This window comes from Pipistrellus kuhlii, unplaced genomic scaffold (genome assembly GCF_014108245.1).
Source record: "Pipistrellus kuhlii isolate mPipKuh1 unplaced genomic scaffold, mPipKuh1.p scaffold_m20_p_2, whole genome shotgun sequence".
In the NCBI taxonomy this organism is placed as follows: Eukaryota; Metazoa; Chordata; class Mammalia; order Chiroptera; family Vespertilionidae; genus Pipistrellus; species Pipistrellus kuhlii.
Window position 1 is genome coordinate 3,763,330 of NW_023425515.1, and position 21,008 is coordinate 3,784,337.

Sequence of the window (21,008 nt, forward strand, 5' to 3'; positions counted from 1 at the left end):
GAAAAGGGGAGAGTAAGGAAAGGAAAGCAGGTAAGCACAAAGGCCTTCAAGTCACAGATCTACCCCCACACATTCGTTTAACAGACAAAGGAATTGTTTCAAGTTCCACTTGGTCACTTTTGTCCCCCCCAGGGTCTGAAAACTCAACACCTGGACCTCTCTGTGATGCTCAATGTGAGGCTTTAAGCCAGTCTTCAAACAGCAGGCGGGGTGCTCAGCCTTGGCACTGGCACCCTAGACACGTGGGCGGGGTAACACTTTGTTTGGGGGTGTCCGATGCATTGTGGGATGCCAGCAGCACCCCTGACCTCCACCCACTGGATAACCTACACCCACTGGATAGCATCCCCAGTTGATAGCATCCCCATTTCCCATTGTCCTGGGCGACACACACACACACACACACACACACACACAGAACTGCTGGGTTAGGTGTCACGGGAGCAATGACAGTCTGGGCACCTCACGCCAGCCTCCGAGAAGCACCTGTCCGTTGGCTTCAGAAGGAGTCTAAGACCGATGGAGCTGGTATAAAGTATTAATCAGGCTGTGACTCTCCTCTAGATCCCTTCTCTGGGAATGTGCTTCTGCGAAGAAAACAAAGAGGAAGGAAAGTGGGCGTTGGTGGCCCCTCCTGTGAAGACACTGACCCACGGCTCCAACTCCGCGTTTAACTGGAGGAACTGGATCCTGGGCAACTGAGGGATCCCGTTATGTCTGCACAACTTCACCAGGAAGAGGCGGGGCCCGGACGGAGGCTGTAAGACACTGTGATGGGCAGGAGTCTCAGTCCCGCCTACCGGGATGGGTGGAAGCACAAAGCGCACTTTTCCGTCCCAGCCAGCCTGCCGTGGCTTTCAGTTTGCTGCCACCTCTGTGGGTCCGTGGCCCTGCAGGCTCAGCTGCCCGATGCCACTTTGTAACCTGTGTCTGCCATGTGGCTTGGAGAGCAATAAGAACTGTGACTCTAGCCGAAACCGGCTTGGCTCAGTGGAGAGAGTGACAGCCTGTGGACTGAAAGGTCCCAGGTTCGATTCTGGTCAAGGGCATGTGCCTTGGTTGCTGGCACATCCCCAGTAAGGGGTGTGCAAGAGGTAGCTGATCGGTGTTTCTCTCTCATCGATGTTTCTAAATCTCTATCCCTCTCTCTTCCTCTCTGTAAAAAATCAATAAAATATATTTAGAAAAAAAAAAGATAGAAAGAAAGAAAGAAAGAAAAGAAAAAGAATTGTGACTCTAATTCCTAGGGATTAAAGATCCACCATACACTCTAAAGGTTATATTCACTTTATTTCATACTAGAGGCCCGGTGCACGAAGTTCATTCGCTGGGGTGGGGGGACCCTCAGCCCAGCCTGTGCCCTCTCACAGTCGGGGACCTCTCACTCCTCACTGCCCACCTGCAGCGGAGGCAGAAGAGGCTACCACCACCGCCACTACGCTCACCAGGCACGAGCCCCGCTTCTGACTGAGCAGTGCTCCCCTGTGGGAGCGCACTGACCACCAGGGGGCAGCTCCTGCACTGAGCGTCTGCCCCCCAGTGATCAGGGCACGTCATAGCAACTGGTCGTTCTGCTGGTCATTCTGCCATTCGGTCAATTTGCATGTTAGGGTTTTATTATATAGGATGTTTCTATTTGCCAAGTTCCCAACTGTTTTTCTCTTTTCTAGTTCAATCACTCTTTGGCTACGTGGGGCAGAAAGAGGTAGAATATTCCATAAAAGGAGACACCAGACCAAAACCAGGAAACTGCTGCTTAGTGACCCCAGCCCGGGTATTAGTTTCCTGTTGCTGCTGTAACAAGGCACCATCACAGAGCGGTAGAGATAACACAATGTAAACACACACACACACACACACACACACACACACACACATACACAATTTATTCTGTGAGATCACAAGTTCTAAAACAGGTCAGCAGGAGGCACAGGGGGGGGGGGGGGGATTCATTTCATTGCCTTTTCCAGCTTTTAGAGGCACCCCACCCTACATAGCACCTTCCTCCATCGTCAAAGACGCTGCTGTCATATCTTCAAGCCTCTCTGGTCCCTCTGTCCACCATCTCGCTGCCTCTTGCTTCTGACCCTCCTGACTCCCTTTTGTAAGGTCTCTGGTGGTAACATGGGGTCCACCCAGTGCAGATAATCCAGGATCTTCTCCACATCTCAAGATCCTTAATCAATCCCATCTACGAAGGCCCCTCTGCCCTGAAAGGGAACTCATCCCAGGTCGGGGGATTGGGATGCGGACATCCTTCAGGGCCACTCTTTAAAAAAAAAAAAAAAATTGTATTGATTTTTAGAGAGAAAGGAAGGGAGAGAGAGAAATGAGAGAGGCACATCATCAATAGGCTGCCTCTTACACACAACCCCAGCATCTGCACTGACCAGGAATGGAACCAGTCACCTCTCTTGGGTCAACACTCAACCACTGAGCCACCCAGACCAGGCTTCAGGGGGCACTCTTGAGCATATCACACCCCAGCATATTGGAACTGCTATTATACAAGCCCAGGTGTAAGAATTTGAGGCACCCCTCCCCTTGGTGTAGGCTGTTTTCAGCTTCTTTCTCTCTTTTGATCAAGTGTAGAAGGGAGGGGAGCTTTGAAAATGGGGGGGAGGAGGATGGGTCCTGCCCTAACTAACATGTAAGACAAACCAGACAGGGACCCACGGCAGTGAAATCTGCCCAGATGGCAGGAGTAAAATGGTACTCTGGCTTAGAGAAGTTGGTTCAGGTGGTTGGTAGGGGTCTCACAGGGGTGTCCTCTCAGTCCAGCCCTGCAGAATAAAAAGGAAAAGCCATCCAAGTGCTCAGAGTGGGACACAGTCATCCCTGGATGTGCTGCCCAACCCAGGCCCTCTGCCTGCTCTCCTGGGTACCCCGTGCCAGACTGACCTCACTAGTCATCATGATGAATAAAAACTTGCAGGTCAAGCTAATGGGATTTGGGGTTGTTCACAGGTATCTGGATTCTCCCTCCCAGGGGTGAGGCTTCTGGGTCTCATGCTCCTGGATAATAAGAGGGACAGATCACGTCCTTTGCAAGAGACACCAAGAGGTGCTTGAGTCTCCATCTCTAGGTCAAGTGTACAAGAAACGTCATTTTGTTCCTATTTTATAATTCTGATTCTGACTAGACCCACCCCCCAATTCTGTTGCAATGACAGAAAAGCCTAGTTTGGTCATTCTTGGCTTCCAGAATGATCCTCATTGTAAGAACTGAGTCTCAGGAAATATGCTGGATAAGGGAAGAGATGGAAGTGATTAAGATTCCAACTTTATGAACTAACAAGAAACCAAATATTAAACAAAGAAAAAAATATTTCTGACCACCTTCCTCTTCCTTCTTTCCTGTCCCAGGACTGGTCCTTGTGTTTATAAGCCTAGTCTGACCCCCCCTGGCATCATCTGGAAATGGACGTCCTGTTACCAGGGACTCCCACCTCCAACACGCATGGCACCTCGATTTCCTCACTTGTGGACTTGAAAGCACAAACCTGGAAGGGATTCTTGAGTTTTAGCTTGGTGGATGTTAATGATATTAATACATCTTGTGGCACAATGACTGGATGGAAGGTGGTGAAAATGGAGGGGCAGCTGGCCTCAGGCTAGCAGCAAAGGAATCGAGGAGCCTAACTCAGTGCCTCTGATGGAGAGCTGCTTAGGGACAGGTCTGGGGCCACCACAATTTGGCCAACACTCTCCTGTGTTTATCTGAGAAAAGTCATCATCTTTCCCCCCTGAATTAATTCTTGTTTTAGAACCAAACTTGGAATGTTTTAGGTATGAATCCTATTAGTGAATTTTATAGACTTGTCCAATGGATGACTTCCTGAGCACCCATAAATTCCCCTGGGGGCTCCCAGAAATACGTGTTGTGTTTTATGAGAATCGCACAGGCATTCTTATTCTCTAGGTGCTTTCCTAGTGTCTTGCGGGAAAGGAGAGATGGAATTCACCCCATAGTCACTGTCCTGGCTCAGCCGGGAGTCCCCTCCATGGCCGTCTCCTATAGAGGGGCGGGTGTATGGCAATTCTTCATCCTAGGAGGAGACACACCGAAAACCAGGGCAAGGCAACCTGGGAACTCTTCGTTTAAAGAACTGGAAGCACAGGCGATTGCAACAACAAAGGAGAATGAAAAATTTACTTGCAATCGTAAACTATTTTCACAAACAACTAAATACGAAAGATTAGTAACGGATCGGTGTTAACTCCCCGAGCGCCAGGCGTTGGGTGGCACAGGCCCCTCACTCTGGAGCATCGGTTTGCCTCGGGTCATCTTCTTCGAAACCCGCAGTTCCTGGGAAGGAAAGGGAAACGTGAGTATTTGGTATGAACGCTTTTCTATTTTAAAATTCTTTATTTGCCGGGCTGGCCTGTTGGACAGGATGGCTGTCCGTGTGAGGCTGTCCTGGGCGTCACAGAACATTTAGAAGCATCCCTGGCGTCCGCCCCAGAAGATGCCAGAAGCACTGCCCGCCACCCTGCCCAGCCCTCCACGTCTCTAGACGCTGCCAAATGTCCCAGAGGCCAAAACTGCTGAACCAAGGCAGGGTCCTCCGGTCCAGGCTGTTTCAGGAACCTGAAGTCTCCGATACCAGCTGGTCCTGATGTCATGACCCGCTCTCTCCCAGCCCGGCTCTCGGATTCCTCAGCCTGGGTGTTGCTCATGCCAGCTCCCTCCTCTTGCTCCCCCCACCTTGGGTTCTGGGTGAGGAAGGCCTTCCCAGGACAGTGTCAGAAGCTTCTAGATTAATGGTGCATTCAACCCCATTTAAAAGGGGCTGGTCCCCACCTGGCCAGTGTGGCTCAGTGGTTGAGCATTGACCATGCACCAAGAGGCCACCGGTTTGATTCTCGTTCAGGGCACATGCAGGAAGTCAATAGTTATCTCTCACTAATGTTTCTATCTCTCCCTCCTAAGAATCTGCTTAAAAACATATTATTTTTAATAATAAAGGACTGGTTCCAAACACTGCCAGCTCCTACCCCTGTGCCTCAGCCCTGATAAACCACGTGACAATACACAGCCAAGCTCTGCATTTCTCAGCGGGACTCTGCAGGCTGAGGCTTGCTCGCCTGTTAGAAACGGAGATTAGCAAAGAGCAGAGAGAGCGCCCGCGGGACCTGCTGTCCCTGACCCCGCGGGAGGTCTGCAGGAGCACCCGGAGGGAGCAGCACCCCGTGGGCCACAGAAGATGCTCAGAGACCTTCTCCCAGCCTGGCTGGGGGCGGAGGGAGGAGAGGGTCAAAGGGAAGAGAACCTCCCGGCCTGTCCCAGCGTGTGTGACCCCACGAGCTCAGGCTCACCCTGCTGGTCCATGTTGTCAAAGCGGAACTCCTCCCGGCCGAACTCGCCACTCTCCTCCCGGAAGGTATCGGTGTCCTCCTCCCCAGGCCTCGCGTAATCAGCCTCCGCATCCGAGAGATCCGCCGGAGGCTGGGCCTCCTCCCCAGGCTCCCCCAGGACTGCAGGCGAAGACACGAAGGGAAACAGCATCCAGCAGGGCGCAGGCTGTGCAGGGTGGCCGCTCCCGCCCCTGCTCGGGGCCCTCTCTCCCTCCTGCCTAGCGAGGGCAGCACCCCGCTTCTCCCTCGGGGGCCACGCCTCCCCAGTGGACATCACCCAGCCCCAGCCCAGGCTGGGCCAGCAGAGCATCCGGTCCCCGTCACAGAGACCGCTCTGGGATGATGACTATGTCCCAAGGGTTCTGATGATCAGGCTGAGAAAGCAGCTAGCTCTCTGCTCCCCAGGGCTCTCGAGCTGATTGGGGGACAGTTTGATAAAGTCGCTGAGGATGCGTCTCCAAGGGGAAGAGAGCGGAGCCACCGCCTGTGAGAGGAGAGACCCGACAGCTGCGGCCTGACCCAGCCACGCCCGGATGGCTGAGCGTGGGCCTCCCAGGTGCAGTCACGAGCCCTCCCAGCTTTGTGAACCAGCAGACCAGTGTTATTCCCCTGAGGCCACCTCGACCCGGCCTCTCAGCACTCTCAGTTCTGCAGCATCCCGGGCCTAACCGCCCCTCGGAAGACCTGCTGTGATGGACGAGGGCCAGACCCTTCTCCAGGGAAGGGCTTGTCCCCCCGCAGCTGGCAGCTGGCTTTCCCGAGGCCACACCCACAGGCAACCGTTGACTGAGGTGAGGGGATCAGTGCTCCAAGGGACCTGTTAGCTAGGGCGTCCATGGAATCACCCAAGGTGCTGAGGGCCTGAGCCGTGGCTGGGCTCCATGCACTCAGTCAGTGCTGCTGATTCAGTGCTCGGAGGCCCGGGGCCCGGAGCCTCTCCCCAGTAACCTCATGCAGCCGGCTGTGCAGAGGCTGCTGCTCAGCCCAGCGCACCCCACGCCCGCCGGGGCCGTACCCTCGGCTGCCAAGGGCTCCTCCTGGCCGGACACATCCGCAGGCTGTGGCTCCTCGGCCAGGGTCGGTGTCCACAAGGCCAACTCGGTGATCTTGGTGGCTTTCCACTTTGGAAGGGCCGTTGTTAACGACTCCTCCTCCTCTTCCTCCTCCACTCTATCCTGTTGGAAGTTGGAAAATGTGAATTTGCCTGCATTTGTGTAAGCGAGGTGTGGGGTACTCAGAGGAAGGGGAGAGAGGGCAGGTGTGTCGTTGCACTTGAGCATTAGTATCACACAGTGGTCGGCAAAACCGCGGCTCGCGAGCCACATGCGGCTCTTTGGCCCCTTGAGCGTGGCTCTTCCACAAAATACCACGTGCGGGCGCGCACGTACAGTGCGATGAAAACTTCATGGCCCATGCGCAGAAGTCGGTTTTCGACCTGCGCGAGTCTATTTTGAAGAAGTGGCATTAGAACACTCAAGGGGCCAGAGGGTGGCATGTGGCTGGGGAGCCGCGTTTGCCGACCACTGGCAGAGCACGATTCAGAGAGCAGATCACTTGCCAGCATCCCAGGTGCGGTGTTTGCGGCTCTGGAAGGCACTGGGGTGGGGAAAGGGAGGGCAGCGGGACCTTGTGCCTACCTTCTCCCTGCTGGCACCCGGAATGCCTGCGGGCTCACTCCCCAGCCCCCGGAGCAGGTGAGACATGACCAGGCCGAAAGGCGCTTCTCCGTGGCTCAGCCACGTTTTCCTGCTCTGAGATCCTTCTACACCGTAACGCTAGCATCGCAGGAAGAAGAGGCCTCGCAGCCTGCTCAGTCAGCCTTGCAGTGATAGAGACTGCAGCTCTAGTTTCAAGGATTATGGAGGGAAAATAAAATCCCAGAGCAGCTACAGCCCATCACTCAGCCCACACCAGGAAAGCCACGGCGTGCCACGACCCCACGCCACGAAGCACAAGCCTGACGCCAAACGCTCCGTAACTAGCATCCACGTTCATTCCATCTCAGTTTTGTAGACGTTGCTCACCATGAATTACGCTGATGCCATGAGTCATGAAACGGTTGCAACGTGTACTTTAAGAAAAAACACATTGTTCCAGCACTTTTCTATCAACTATCTGGGGCTTTGCTGGCCACCCGGCGTCTGCACCCTGCCGCTGTCATTCCAAACAGCCACAGGTGACAGGCACCGCGTGGCTGAGCTCCAAAAAGCCTTGGCTACAAAACAGGATGTGGAACCACGTGCAGCCAAGATAGAAAACTTCCACAGCATTACTCTATGACCCAGCAAGGACACTCGGAGGAATACACCCAAAAGGACTGAACGCGGAGACTCAGGCAGATATGCAGAGACCAGTGTCTGCTGCAGCATTATCACTGTGGCCAAGAGGTAGACACAGCCCAAGTGTCCGTCAACCAAGTGTTAGCCATAAAAAGGACGTTCTGACACCTGTGAGAACATGGCCAAACGTTGAAAACACTATTCCAAGCGACAATCCAGACACAAAGGACAAATGTATGATCCCGGTTATATAAAACATCTAGCACAGGCAAATTCATAGACAGAAGGTAAACCAGAAGTGACAACTTCAGGGTGGGAGAGGAGAAAGACACTGTTCAATGGAGACAGAGTTTGGAGATAGAGTTTCGGAGATGGATGATAGTGATGGCTGCTTGACAGAGTGAATGGATTAAATGTCACTGGATTGTACACTTAAAAATAGTTAAAATGGCCGAAACCAGTTTGGCTCAGTGGACAGAGCGTCGGCCTGCGGACTGAAGGGTCCCGGGTTCGATTCCGGTCAAGGGCATGTATCTTGGTTGTGGGCACATCCCCAGAAGGGGATGTGCAAAAGGCAGCTGATTGATGACTCTCTCTCATCGATGTTTCTAACTCTCTCCCTTCCTCTCTGTAAAATATCAATAAAAAATATATATTCTTTTTTAAATGGTTAAAATGGCCAATAGTGTATGTATGTTACCACAATTGGAAAAAAAAAAAAAAAATCAAAACAGGCTCCACCAGGTTTGGTCCGTGGTTGCAGATCACCACCCCTTCCCTAAGGGACTGCATTCCCCTCTGGGGGCGGAGTGAAGACTGAGGCTTTTCTGTTCCATCAGTCTGATCCTCATCCGAGCACAGCAGGGGCCATGGACCAAGGCCCGCTAGTCGAGTGCGTTAGTTTACAAACTTCTTCCCGGAAGGGGATTGGGGGGGGCTTATATCAGTGTTTCCCCCCCTCCCTAGATGCTACTGATGCCCTTTCAACTCGCTAATCATCACCCTGAAATACTGACTTGTTTCTCTTTTTATTGCATGTATTGGGGTGACATTGGCTAATAGGATCATAGAGGTTTCAGGTGCGGGTGTCTATGTTATGAGATCCATCAATTGCACCGTGTGCCCACCACCCGGAGTCAAACCTTCTCTTGCCACCATGGATTAGGACCCCGTCCCCCACTCAGAAAAAGCTAAGGACCATATGATTTCACTCAACAGCGTGGTGGTTGCCAGAGGAGAAGGGGGTGAAATCCTGACCTCTAATTTCACTTTTGTCCCAAGAGCCTAAAACTGAAAAATGCTTAGTAAGATGAGTGTGTGTTTATCACTTCACAAGTTAAACGCCTGCTCCATCGCCAATAAGACCATGGCGGCTAGATGTGTTACTAGTGGCGGGACAGTGAGCAGCAGGTCCTTCGGGGGCCAGGTGAGAGGTGTCCGCCCCCAGGGAGAGCAAAAGCAGGAAACGGTCGCTGTCGGTCGAACAACAAAGCCAGTCAAATGTGCGTTAAGTCCGGGGCTAGTGTGTGGGCGACACACAGGGACCGATGCCCTGAGTGGCAGAACCGCATGGGGAGGTGACACGTCCCTAAGGGCTTATGGTACCCTCTTCGCACTCAGACTGGACGTCCTGGGAACCAAGAACACACGATGCTCGGGGGTGGTGGGGGCCTCATTTTTAGCAACAAAACCAAGCATTTCAGCCATTTCATGGTTTATAGTTAACTGGGGAAATGACACGGCCAAGGGGGTCATTGAGATTCTGGTCACAGCAAAGAAGGTGGGCATCAACCCACAGCCTCGGGGAACCCCAGGCTGTTTTGGGGAACACGGTGGCTGTGTGGGGTGACACAAAGGAAGTTGAACGCCACAGGGGAAGGAACCAGGAGAAGAGGGGGGCCAAGGGCCTGCCTAGTGGGGTGCTATGGGTGAGCCTTCGGATTGTGAGGGTGTTGGGGGATGTCTGAGGTATTTTATTAAATTTCCTATTATCTACAGGCCTTAGCCAGCCAATCATCACAGGAATACACACACACACACATACCCCTTCCCCCAACACACACACACACATTTGGATGCCTGATAGTGACAAATTAGCTGGCTCATTTCAAAATGAACCATGGAATAGCAATACTAATTAGTATTAATATTAATGTTAAGTATTAGAAAGGAACAAAAAGATAAAATTGTAAGTGGCGTGGTCATCCAAATATCCTGGAAGCATTGAGTTGTGGCACAATTTGGTGACATCGCTGTTATAGAGTTCGGTGGCCCCGGCTGCCCAGAGCCCTCTGGCTGGCTCAGAAGGAGCTGGTTCCTCGGCAGGAGGCCAGGCCTGGCTGTCAGCGGTCACTGTGCCCGGATCTCACTGAGTTCTGGCAACGCAGGTCCAGACTAACAGGGCCCGTGAAGAAGGAGGGGAAACGGGCAAGTCTGTGAGAGCTGGCGCCACTCTCCTCAGCTCCACTGAGGGCCGTGGTCGGCAAGCTGCAGCTCGAGAGCCACATGCGGCTCTTTGGCCCCTCGAGTGTGGCTCTTCCACAACATACCACGGCCTGGGTGAGTCTATTTTGAAGAAGTGGTGTTAGAAGAAGTTTAAGTTTAAAAAATGTGGCTCTCCAATGGGCGGACTGTCAAATTGCGGTGGGGAGGGGAGGGAGATCTGGGGGAGATAAGAGATCAACCGAAGGACTTGTATACATGCATATAAGTACAACCAATGGACATAAAACTCTGGGGAGGGAGGGTATGTTTGCGAGGGAGGGAGGGAGGGGGGCAAAAAAAATAAATAAAATAGAATAATAGATTTAAAAAAAAAATTGTGGCTCTCAAAAGAAATTTCAGTCTTTGTACTGTTGCTATTTGGCTCTGTTGACGAATGAGTTTGCCGACCACTGGTCTAGGGGGCGGATGCTGTGGGCCGCTCTCTTGCCACGAGTGTGTTAGACAACAAACCCCTGGCCACTTACCACATCTGCGACCCGATACTCCCCGTGCTGCTCACATCCAATGTCAAACACATACTTCCCGGGGCCCATCGGCTACGAGCAAAGAGAAACCAAGAGGTCCTTCACTCTGGAGAGTCAGCACCCAATAGAAAGTCCAAAATGCTTTAGAAATGCTATCCCCATAAACCCTACCTGCGTCATGCGATTTGGGGTCAAAGAATAGGTTTCAGAACCATAGGTCAAAGAATGTGTTTCAGAACTAATGGCTCACAGAATTGCAAAGTACAGGGCCCATTTTAATTGCTTTTAAAAACTTAACTACTGCCCTAACCAGTGTGGCTCAGTGGATAGAGCATCGGCCTGCGGACTCAAGGGTCGCAGGTTCAATTCCAGTTAAGGGCATGTGCCTTGGTTGCAGGCACATCCCCGTTGGGGGATGTGTAGGAGGCAGCTGATTCATGTTTCTCTCTCATCAATGTTTCTAACTCTCTCTCTCCCTTCCTCTCTGTAAAAAAATCGATAAAATATATACTTTTAAAAAACTTAACTACAGCCAAAACCGGTTTGGCTCAATGGTTAGAGTGTCGGCTTGGGGACTGAAAGGTCCTGGGTTCGATTCCAGTCAAGGGCATGTACCTTGGTTGCGGGCATATCCCCAATAGGGGGTGTGCAAGAGGCAGCTGATTGATGACTCTCTCTCATCGATGTTTCTAACTCTCTATCTCTCTCCCTTCTTCTCTGTACAAAATCAATAAAATATATTATATTTTAAAAAAACTCAACTACATTTAATTCCTTCATACAAGTAATGCATTTATTACAAAAGTTTTACTAAGTCCGCAGCCACAGGCAAACTAGATAGAGATAGAATTACTAATAATATTTTGATGTAATCTCTGTAGCCTTGTTTCTCCTAGGACAGAGGGGTTTTGATTTAAAATCTGATCATAATTACATATATCGACTGCTGCTCTATTTTGACTAGACACATGGCATGAGTGCCTTCCCATATGTACCAACATTCCTCCACAGCACCAGTTGTCAACCTGTATTTTATTTCATCGGAGCATTATAACCTATTTTACGTATTCACTGTTGCCAATATTTGATCTGCTGACACGTTTCGTGGACAAAGACTGCCAGAGTAAACATATTCTGGGTTAAATCATTGTGTACACTTTGGAGAGTTCCCTCCAAAATAACATTTCTGAACAAAAGTATGCACAGTATATATACACATAAATGAGGATCCCACAGAAGCAAGTAGAAGCTTCTTTGTCCTCAAACCCTTGTGTTTTTTTCTGGACCTTAACATTTCGCTCTATCTTTACACTTTTAAATATATAAACAAATCATTGTAAGTCATATCTTTTAAGTTATTTAGTAAAGTTGAATTTTTTCTTTTTTTTTCTTTTTTTTTCTTTTTTTTTTTTTATCAATCTTTATTGTTCATATTGTTACAAAGGTTCCTCATTTCTTCCCCCCTCCACCAGGTTCCCACCCCACCCTCCGCCCCCTCCCCATCCCCCATTGTCCTCATCCATAGGTGCACAGTTTATGTTCAGTCTCTTCCTCCCTCCCTTTCCCCGATAGTAAATCCCTTTTCAGATAGTAAATCAGTTACTTAGCATTTTCTCATATCAATAATACCACCACATGCCCAATGATACACTTCACACAAAAGACATTTCCAAATAGGTCAACCAGCCTCATCCAGGCCCCACCCAAGGCACTCACAGATCAACACCCCAGCCCTATACTAACTCAACACATCCAGATCTAAGCCTTCATCACTTGATTCAGCAGACCCTCAAGTTCCCACAAAAGTTTCCAGCCATGTCTGAGAGGCAGCCGTGGGGCAGGGGCAGGCGAGGAGCGAGCTGTTCCAGGCCTGGCTGCTCCGGGCCTGGCCTCTGTTGCTCTGGTTCATTCCACAACCAGCTGCTCCAGGTCTGGTCACCACCACTCTCGACCTAGTTGCTCTGGACCTGGCTGCTGTTGCTCCGGGCCTGGCCGCACCCGACCCAGCTGCTCTGGGCCTGGCTGCTCCAGGCCCGGCCGCTCCCAGCCTGGCCGCTCCCAGCCTGGCCGCTCCCAGCCTGGCAGCCGCTGCTCCAGGCCTGGTTGCACAAGACCCAGCTGCTCCGGGCCTGGTCACTCCCAGCCTGACAGCCAGTGCTCCGGGCCTGGCCGCACCAGACCCGGCTGCTCCGGGCCTGGCCGCTCCCAGCCTGGCGGCCGCTGCTCCAAGCCTGGCCACACCTGACCCGGCTGCTCCGGGCCTGGCCGCTCCCAGCCTGGCAGCTGCTACTCCGGGCCTGCCCGCACCAGACCCGGCTGCTCTGGGCCCAGCTGCCCTGGGCCCGGCCGCTCCGAGTCTGGCCGCTCCCAGCCTGGATGCTCTGGGCTTGGCTACTGCTGTTCTGGGCCTGGCTGCTCCCAACCCGGCTGCTCTGGGCCCGGCTTCTCCAGGCCCGGCCACTCCGGGTCTGGGTGTTCCTGGACTGGCCACCCTGGGCTTGGCTGCCTCCGCCTCAGGCCTGGCTGCCACTGCCCCAGGTCTGGCTGCTCCAGTGCTGGCTGTTGTTGCTCTGGTTCTGGCTGCTGCTGCTCTGGGGCCTGGCCGTTGCTGCTCCGGGCCTGGTTGCCACTGCTTTGTGCCTGGGCACTCTAGGCCTGGCCGCCGCTGTTCCAACATTCTGTCCTTTTTAAAAAAAAAAAAAAAAAAAAAAAAAACGCATTTATGTTGCAATGTTGGCTGGTGAGTTGAGTTCTGACTTAGTTTTTGATTTTTCAAGATCTTCTTTGTATTCTTTCTTAAGTAATTTTACTATCTTTTGCTCTCACTTGATTTCTTCACATTGAGAACTTTGGTTTCTTCCTCTTGTCCTGGGAGCTCAGCAGGTTGGCCTGTGGCACCCCTTTGTTCTCCGCGGGCTCCTGCGCTGCTTCAGCCTATTGCCGGGGTCGGCGCCGCCCAGGAAGCAGCCCCCAGCCTTGGCTCCGTTGCCCGAGCTCAGAGGTCGAAGGCTCAGGGGCACCCCCCCCCCACTGGGGGCCCCATCGCCCGGCTCGTGTCCGGCAGGGGCTCCTGCTCCCTGTCGCATTCCTCCAGTCTGGAGCTTTTATTTTTTTTTTTCTCCTTCCCGCTAGGGGAGTCTAGGATCAAAGTCAACAGACTGTCCTCTGAGCGCAGTGCACGCGACTCTGGGGGCTCCGCTTTTCGCCACTCCCCTGGGATTCCGCCTCACAGCCCCGTCTCCCCCTGCCCGAGCCTGGGTCCCCAGGGTCTGGTCCAGGACTGGGGTTCAGAGCAGTCCGGACTGAGGCTCAGCGCCGCCGGAGGCTTTGTTTCTTCCCGCTAGGGTAATCCAGCATCAGAGTCAACATTCAGTCCTCTGCGCGCAGTGTGCACGCGACTCCGGGGGCCCTGCTTTTCGCTGCTCACTTGGGGTTCCCCCTCACAGCCCCGTCTCCCCCGCCAGAGCCTGGGTCCCCAGGGTCTGGCTCATATCTGGGGCTCAGCACTGCCGGTTCGGGGGTTCAGCCCAGGCTGGGGGTTTTATTTCCTTCCTGCTAGGGAACGCCAGGCAGCACCCAGCCCTCTCCTCCTCTCCGGCTGCGACCTCTCTGTGCGCGCGTGCATGTGAGCGCGCAGCATGTCTCCGTACCTTAGGCTTTTTTTCAGCTCCTCTGATTTTCCTTCTGGTTTGCTCTTTCCTTCTTGTTATAGAATTTTCAGTCAGTCGACTACCTGTAGCTCTAGGAGATGTCCACTCTACATTTTAGTTGTATTCCATTGAAATTGTTGTGTGCTGCTGCGGTTAGGTGTCTACCGGAGCAGCCATCTTGGATCCTCCAAGTTGAATTTTTTCAATATTTTGACCATTTAAATCACATTGATTGATTAAGTGTTTTATATACTTACTGTTGCACATGTCCTAACCCCATTCATCATATAACTCTTACTAGTAAATTTCCTTTCTAGTATTTTCTAATCTATAAGGGATTGTTTTTATTTGGCAAAATCTCCTGGCTTTTTGTTTAGGAAGTTGTCCTCGTTTTGAAGTTAATAACCTGTTTTTCTCCCAGTGATTTTGTTTATATTTAAATCTTCATTTCTTCATTTATATATAAATCTTTATCTATAAGCTGGAGGACAAACTCTGATTTTTTTTTTTTCTCCCAAACGGTTCCCAGCACCATTTCTTGACTTCTCCCATCATTTCTTGAGCAATTTGAAATGACATCCTGATCGAGTGCTACACTGGGACACATCCTTGCATCCGTCACTAGACTTGCTACTTCTCAGATCTGTGTGTCTCCATCCCGATGAATCAATCCCCACAAGAGCAATGCTGGAAACCCATGGGCAGTGTAGTGTGTAGGTTTGAGGGGAACGCGCTGTTTTACAAAGACTAATGGGAGAATCTGAAATTAGGGCTTGATCTTTTGTAAATGAAAACTGAGTTTAAGAGAGTCTGAGGTTACTTCATTGGATCAGTTAAGTAATCCCAATGTCAACATCTAACTGCTTTCTTTGTTCAGCAAACTCTTTCTTCAGGGACAGCGTCAGTTCAGCCCTGCTCAGAGCCTCAGGAATGCCAGGCTGGCAGGTTCTGAGTCCCTCAGTTTCTCTGCACCCCACTAGGGCTCGGACAGAAGGGCGAGCTGAGCCACAAAGTCCTGCCCACGGAGATGGCTGGAGTGGCTATTGCAACCTGGAGGCCTCAGGCCCAAGGTCTGGTGCTCCAGGCGGTTCTCTGGTCCCACAACCACCAGGTAAGGGGGGCTCGTGGTCTTCCTCCCAGCTCCGGCCCTGCGCCCCACCCCAGGGGAGAGAAAGTCAGAACCCCCACACGCTCAACCGCAGAGAACATCCAGTCGTTCCCGACAAACGAGGATCTCACACCTGATTCCCCCATGAGACTGAGCACACACAAGGGGGTAGCGTGCCCCATGTTATAAGGACGTGCCAGCCCACAGCTGGAAGAGACTGCAATTTACTAGGATGCAGAGAAACTGGCCGGCCCCCGCCCCCAACTCTGCCCTCTGTGAGTTATCAGGATGCCGATACGGGCACAGCTGTCCCATATTCGGAGGGATGGAGGGTTTCCCTGGGCTTCCAGGATTTTCCAGGCGGGCACAGGGGATACCCAGGCTGGGGAGAAGGGTACTGCATTGTTTCACGGGCAAACATCACTTCCCGCGGACTTACGTTTTTGTTCGAGTACTTGCCCTGATACCTGTGGTTCAGGTGAATGAGCTCGGCGGCACCCTCCTGCTGTCCGTTCACCCAGGTCCCCACGTACTTGCTGCCGGTCTCCGCGTACAGATAGGTGCCCTGCCCGTGCCTGGGGGCGACAGGGGCACGCAGCCTGGTGATCTGAAGCATGAGAACCCTCCCGGGTGTGTGGGCAGACTGTTCACCGAGGGCTGACACAGGGTCACGGCCATCGAATCCTATACCTGCCCCAACAGAGCATGGCTCCTGCTCCCTGTGCCCACGCATGGGGCGGTCATCACCTGCCGGACAGCGCGGGCCTGCCTGCGGGTCAGCTGGCTCTCACGTGAAGAGGCAGCGCTCCTGGGAGCCGAGGCTCAGTCCCCAGAAGGTCCTTGCTCTGTGTCCTCACCCCCCATGGCCCTGGGGTGCAGGATTCATGTGTTCTCCCCCACTGGTCTGCACCTGCATCATCCTGCTGCCTCACCTGAGAGCCTGGCAGGGTCTGAACTGCCTGGCAGCTTTGGCACGTGAACTTCTGTCAGGATTCTGTTTCTTATAATAATAAGACATTGTCGCCCTGACCCGTTTGGCTCAGTGGATAGAGCGTCGGCCTGCGGGACCCAAGGGTCCCAGGTTTGATTCCAGTCAAGGGCATGTCCCTTGGTTGCAGGCACATCCTCAGTAGGGGATGTGCAGGAGGCAGCTGATGGATGTTTCTCTCTCATCGATGTTTCCAACTCTCTCTCCCGCTCCCTTCCTCTCTGTAAAAAATCAATAAAATATATTTTTTTAAAAGACATCGCCATGTTCTCATTACGTGAATTATCTACCGGACGAGAGAGGGAAGCGAACCTCTGGTGGGCGACCCACTCTCCGGTGTAGGTGTCGCCGTTGACATAGTAGTAGACGCCGTGGCCGTGCCTCAGGTCGTCCACCCACTCCCCTGCAAGACACGACACAAAAGCGCGGCCCAGTGAGAGGGAGCCCGCCCTTGGCCGCTTCCCCGCTGTCTCTTTCCGCTCCGACGCCCCTCCACCCCTGCCTCCCGCCGGACGGCACGGAGTAGACAGCTGGCTGAGGGGGGCTGAGTCAGGGGTAAATGAGCATGCGTTTGGGAACGTGTATGGATGGGGCCACAGTCACGTGTGGGTGGCCAGCGGCACAGTGAGGGTTCAAACCAGGGCACGTCTGCCCTGCTGCCAGCGGCGCGGGCACCACACTGCTCTGCCTTGTGTGCGGTTAGGGACCCAGAGACCATGGCAAAGCTTGGTCCCGGCCAGATGCCAGCACTTCCCCGCCCTACCCTCTGGCTCCTAAATGGTGACGATATCACACACGTACACGTACGTGGTGACCCAGCCCCATTTACTGAGGGCTCCCCATTCCTCCAGCATGATCCTGAGGGTTCCACGAGTGGTAATTTCCTGCCAATGAGAAAGCCAAGGCAGGGAGCGATGGGGTCCTCTGTACGAGGTCACACCTTGTCTTTTGGGGTCACAAGTCTTTGGGGAAATCTGATGAAACTAGAGAATGTCTTCCCAGAAAAGAAGCCCAGAGCACAGCCTTCTGCACACAGCTCTGAAGGCTCCTGCCAACTCCCCGCTTGTCTCTCTTCCTTTATCCCCTGCAGGGATTAGACTAAAACTATAGGTGCCCCCAGATGACCACGGTGCCGGGGCAGCAGTGGGTTCTTGGGAATAAGAGAACCAGAATCTTCCTGAGACGTAACACTGGAGAACTATGGCGGAAATAAGAACTCCGGGTTAGCCCAGCCGGTGTGGCTCCATGGTTCACCGTCAACCTATAAACCAGGAGGTCAGGGTTCGATTCCTGGTCAGGACACATGCCCAGGTTGTGGGCTCCATCCCCAGTAGGGGGCATGCAGGAGGCGGCTGGTGAATGATTCTCTCTCATCAGTGTTGTTTCTCTCTCTCTCTCCGTCTCCCTTCCTCTCTGAAGTCAATAAGAAAAAGATATATTTAAAAAGAAAAAAGAACATTAGTTTAACAAGGCAAAATGCCTCTCTGATAAGAAGGCACTACCAGGTCTAAACAAGCCGTGTGTTCTTCAAACAGACGAAGGCTACAGAGTGCGGAACATCCTGGGTGCGGCCCACTCCCAGCGTCTGTGCTCGCCCCTCAGCCTCCCTGGCATCTGCTCCCCGGGACCCCGGCTCACAGCGGAGAATGTGCTGGTCCCGGGGACCGTCACTCGTCTCATAAGGCTTTCCGGTGTCTGCATCAGCCCTGGGGACATAGGAACACTCCGTGTTTGTTGAGTGACTGACTAACGTGGAGAATCTTTAACGTCCTCCTTCTTCCCAGCATTCTCAGAAGGGTTCAATCCCAAACGCAGACCTCTGCAGCCCAAAAAGCTGCTTTGCGAGAGCAGGTTACCTTCGTATTTTGATCCATCTGGGTATATGAAAGTGCCTTGGCCGTGCTTTTTGTTTTTCACGTATTCTCCGATGTACCGAGCACCGTTTTTAAACTTGTAGACCCCCTGGAACACATGGGTTATAGGATTTGCATCATTCCGGGGTTAAATACTCACAGAGAAAACGACCCACGCGCGCCACCGATGCCGACCTGGCCGTGTCTTTTCCCGTGTTCGTAGCTCCCCTCGTAGGTGTCCCCGTTGGGCAGCCTGGCTCGCCCGTGGCCGTGCCTTTCGCCTGCCTCGTTCCGATCCCCTTCATATTCCTGGCAACGGCAAAGAAGTCGTCAGCACAATGGCAGCTGCCACCGTTTGAGCGCCAGCCATGTGCTAAGCATTTTCTAAATAGCATCCCACGGAACCCTCCCCGTCCTCAGGGAGGTAGCTGACCACACCTGGGCACTAAAAAAAAGTCACACATCTGTCTGGCTGTTGGCTCAGTGGATAGAGAGAGCGTCGACCTGCGAACTGATGGGTCCCGAGTTTGATTCCGGCCAAGGGCACAGGCCAGGGCTGCAGACTCGATCCCAGTAGGGAGCGTGCAGGAAGTCGGAGCGTGCCACTGAGCGTGCCAATCAATGATTCCCTCTCATCGTTGATGTTTCTCTCTCTCTCCCTCTCCCTTCTTCTCTGAAATCAACTTTTTTTAAAAAAAAAGAAGTTACAAATCCAGTGGGGCCATTTGAGGAGGGAAACTAGAAAGCTGCAGGGGAAGGTGTTGTAGGTTGGGTTCCCTCAGAAGCAGACCCTGAGCCAGTGGATCTTTTTTTAAAATATATTTTATTGAGTTTTTACAGAGAGAAAGAGAGAGGGATAGAGAGCTAGAAACATCGATGAGAGAGAGACATCGATCAGCTGCCCCCTGCACACCCCCCACTGGGAATGTGCCCGCAACCAATGTACCTGCCATTGACCGGAATCGAACCTGGGACCTTTCGATCAGCAGGCCAATGCTCTATCCACTGAGCCAAACCGGTTTCGGCACAAGTTGATCTTTTAAAGTGCTCCAGGGAGAGACCGGGAAGAGAGTGGGGTGACAGATGTGGCAGAGGAGGCCACCAAGCACGGGAAATGTCTAGGATGTCCCAGACTCAGCCTCATCGCACAGGGGATTCTGGAGGGCAAATCACTGCAGCACGTCCTGGGTTTCAGCACCAGCCGCTGGCTGTCTTGGGTTGGCCTCCCTGGCCCTTCTGGCTTCCCCTACTGGCCAGGCCGCTCCTTTGCATGCAGCAAAGCAAGTAGGAGCTGGGGATGGGGGAATGGAGCTAGTTAAAAGGCATGGGTAGCCACACAAGAGGTGCTAGGCTTTTTGGTTAACTGGAAACTGTTGCAACCCTGTACCCTGTGCACACACAGGGGTTATGGCTAGGAAATGGCCTCCCTCTGGCTTCAGAGAGGTTACTCTGCCAACAACATATGCTCACACAGAGCCATGCTCACACAGCCCCGCTCACCTCCCTGTGTGTGCCTGCCTTGCCTCCTCTCTATCGCCTAAATCAGGGAGCCATTCCAATGGCCTGGGTCAGTCCCCGGGAGTGAAGAAAGCACAGGTGATTCTAGACCGCGGTGGTGAGATCTCCAGGAAACCTTGGCTGAGCCAGAGACCTCAGCATTGCCTGAGGCTGCCAGGAAGCGGCTCTCCGCCATCCACTCCAATCCGGAGGAGCCAAGCCCCAGGGCGGAAACACTTAGTCAACAATAGACTGGCACCTCGGGAGGAGCCGGCCATCCAAGAAAACTGCCTGCATAGAAGGTAATGGCAGGGGGGATGCTTGGGGCCTTGGACTGGGGAATCTTTGCCTTTAACCGGAAGAGGGCTGGGAGGGGGGTGGGGGGGAGGACAGAGCGAGAAGGGATGTGACCAGCAGACGTCATGACGTTTCACCTTTCACCGCCGACTTCCAAGACGCGGCGCCCACTGCGGCCCGCGTGCTCTTCGGCCCTGGCTGGGCCTCGGGGTGCAGGGGGCGGGAGGGGGACCTGTAACTGGTCCCTATTATGCAAAGCCGGCCTGGCCTGGCCTCCCGGGGTCCCGCCTGCCACCGCGCACCCCGGGAAGCCCCTCCCTCTGCTGGAGCGCTCACCCCAAGATCAGTTTCTCCCTCCTCCTCCAACTCCTCCGAGCCCAGGTCCGACATGGCCTCGCCTCAACCTAGATGCCCGCCTCCGCCGGCGCCCCTCTCTAGTCCGTAAGTACCAGCCACCCCCGCGTCCTCCGTCGCCATGGAGACGCGTCCAGCCCCGCCTCCCGCCGGGAGCCGGCGGAGGGATGCGAAGGCGCTGGGAGGAGCCACCCGAAACCCTCAGGGTGCTGTCATAGCAACGGGGCACCTCGGCCAATCGCTGCCCGGGACGATAGGGGAGGCGGGGCCTGGGGCGGACTTGATACCCGCCCGCTGTCTAACCCTCTGCCACGTGGCTGACACCAGGGACCCCTCTTTCCGGGCTGCTGGGTGATGCTGCAAGGCGGAGCCCCCCTGGAATCAGGCCCTAAGGAGAAGGGCTGCAGGAGGCGCTGTGGGCCCCCTCTAGAGAGGCTTCCCCCTGCCGGGTGTGGCACTGGCGCTCCCGACCCCGCTCCTCGGTTTCTGCGGACTTGTCCGCTCCACCCCACCCTCCTGGGCTCGTCGCGCCCTGCGCTGTTGGCGATCCACAGAGATGTGTCCTCTGAGACACATCTTGTTTGTAAACATCCCCTGACGCGGAGGCAGCTCTGACCTCTGAGCAGATGCGCTCGCCCGCCCGGACTTCCTGCAC

At 53.6% G+C, this 21,008-nt stretch overlaps 2 protein-coding genes and 1 long non-coding RNA gene across 4 annotated transcripts in view; 1 reads left to right on the plus strand and 2 right to left on the minus strand.

Annotated features, from left to right (window-relative positions):
- UBASH3A (ubiquitin associated and SH3 domain containing A) overlaps nucleotides 1–1,088 on the plus strand; it is a 38,627-nt gene extending 37,539 nt beyond the window's left edge. For both annotated transcript variants that reach the window (XM_045585266.1, XM_036447451.2), the window contains exon 14: nucleotides 565–1,088. In XM_045585266.1, coding sequence (XP_045441222.1) covers nucleotides 565–702 — 138 coding nt within the window. In that variant the 3' untranslated portion in view covers nucleotides 703–1,088. The remainder of the gene's footprint in view (nucleotides 1–564) is intronic.
- On the minus strand, nucleotides 128–596 carry LOC123652809. Its single transcript, XR_006742302.1, has 2 exons — nucleotides 463–596; nucleotides 128–234 (listed from the first exon to the last, which is right to left on the minus strand). It is a non-coding gene; the product is annotated as an uncharacterized LOC123652809 (long non-coding RNA).
- Nucleotides 1,089–4,125: 3,037 nt separating the features above from the next.
- Nucleotides 4,126–20,504, minus strand: RSPH1 (radial spoke head component 1). Its single transcript, XM_036447161.2, has 9 exons — nucleotides 20,336–20,504; nucleotides 18,401–18,514; nucleotides 18,209–18,314; nucleotides 16,665–16,755; nucleotides 15,804–15,939; nucleotides 10,607–10,678; nucleotides 6,374–6,533; nucleotides 5,320–5,478; nucleotides 4,126–4,309 (listed from the first exon to the last, which is right to left on the minus strand). The coding sequence occupies exons 1-9, from the start codon at nucleotides 20,387–20,389 to the stop codon at nucleotides 4,257–4,259; spliced, it is 945 nt and encodes a 314-aa protein (XP_036303054.1). The 5' UTR covers nucleotides 20,390–20,504; the 3' UTR covers nucleotides 4,126–4,256.
- Between the last annotated feature and the right edge of the window lie 504 nt (nucleotides 20,505–21,008).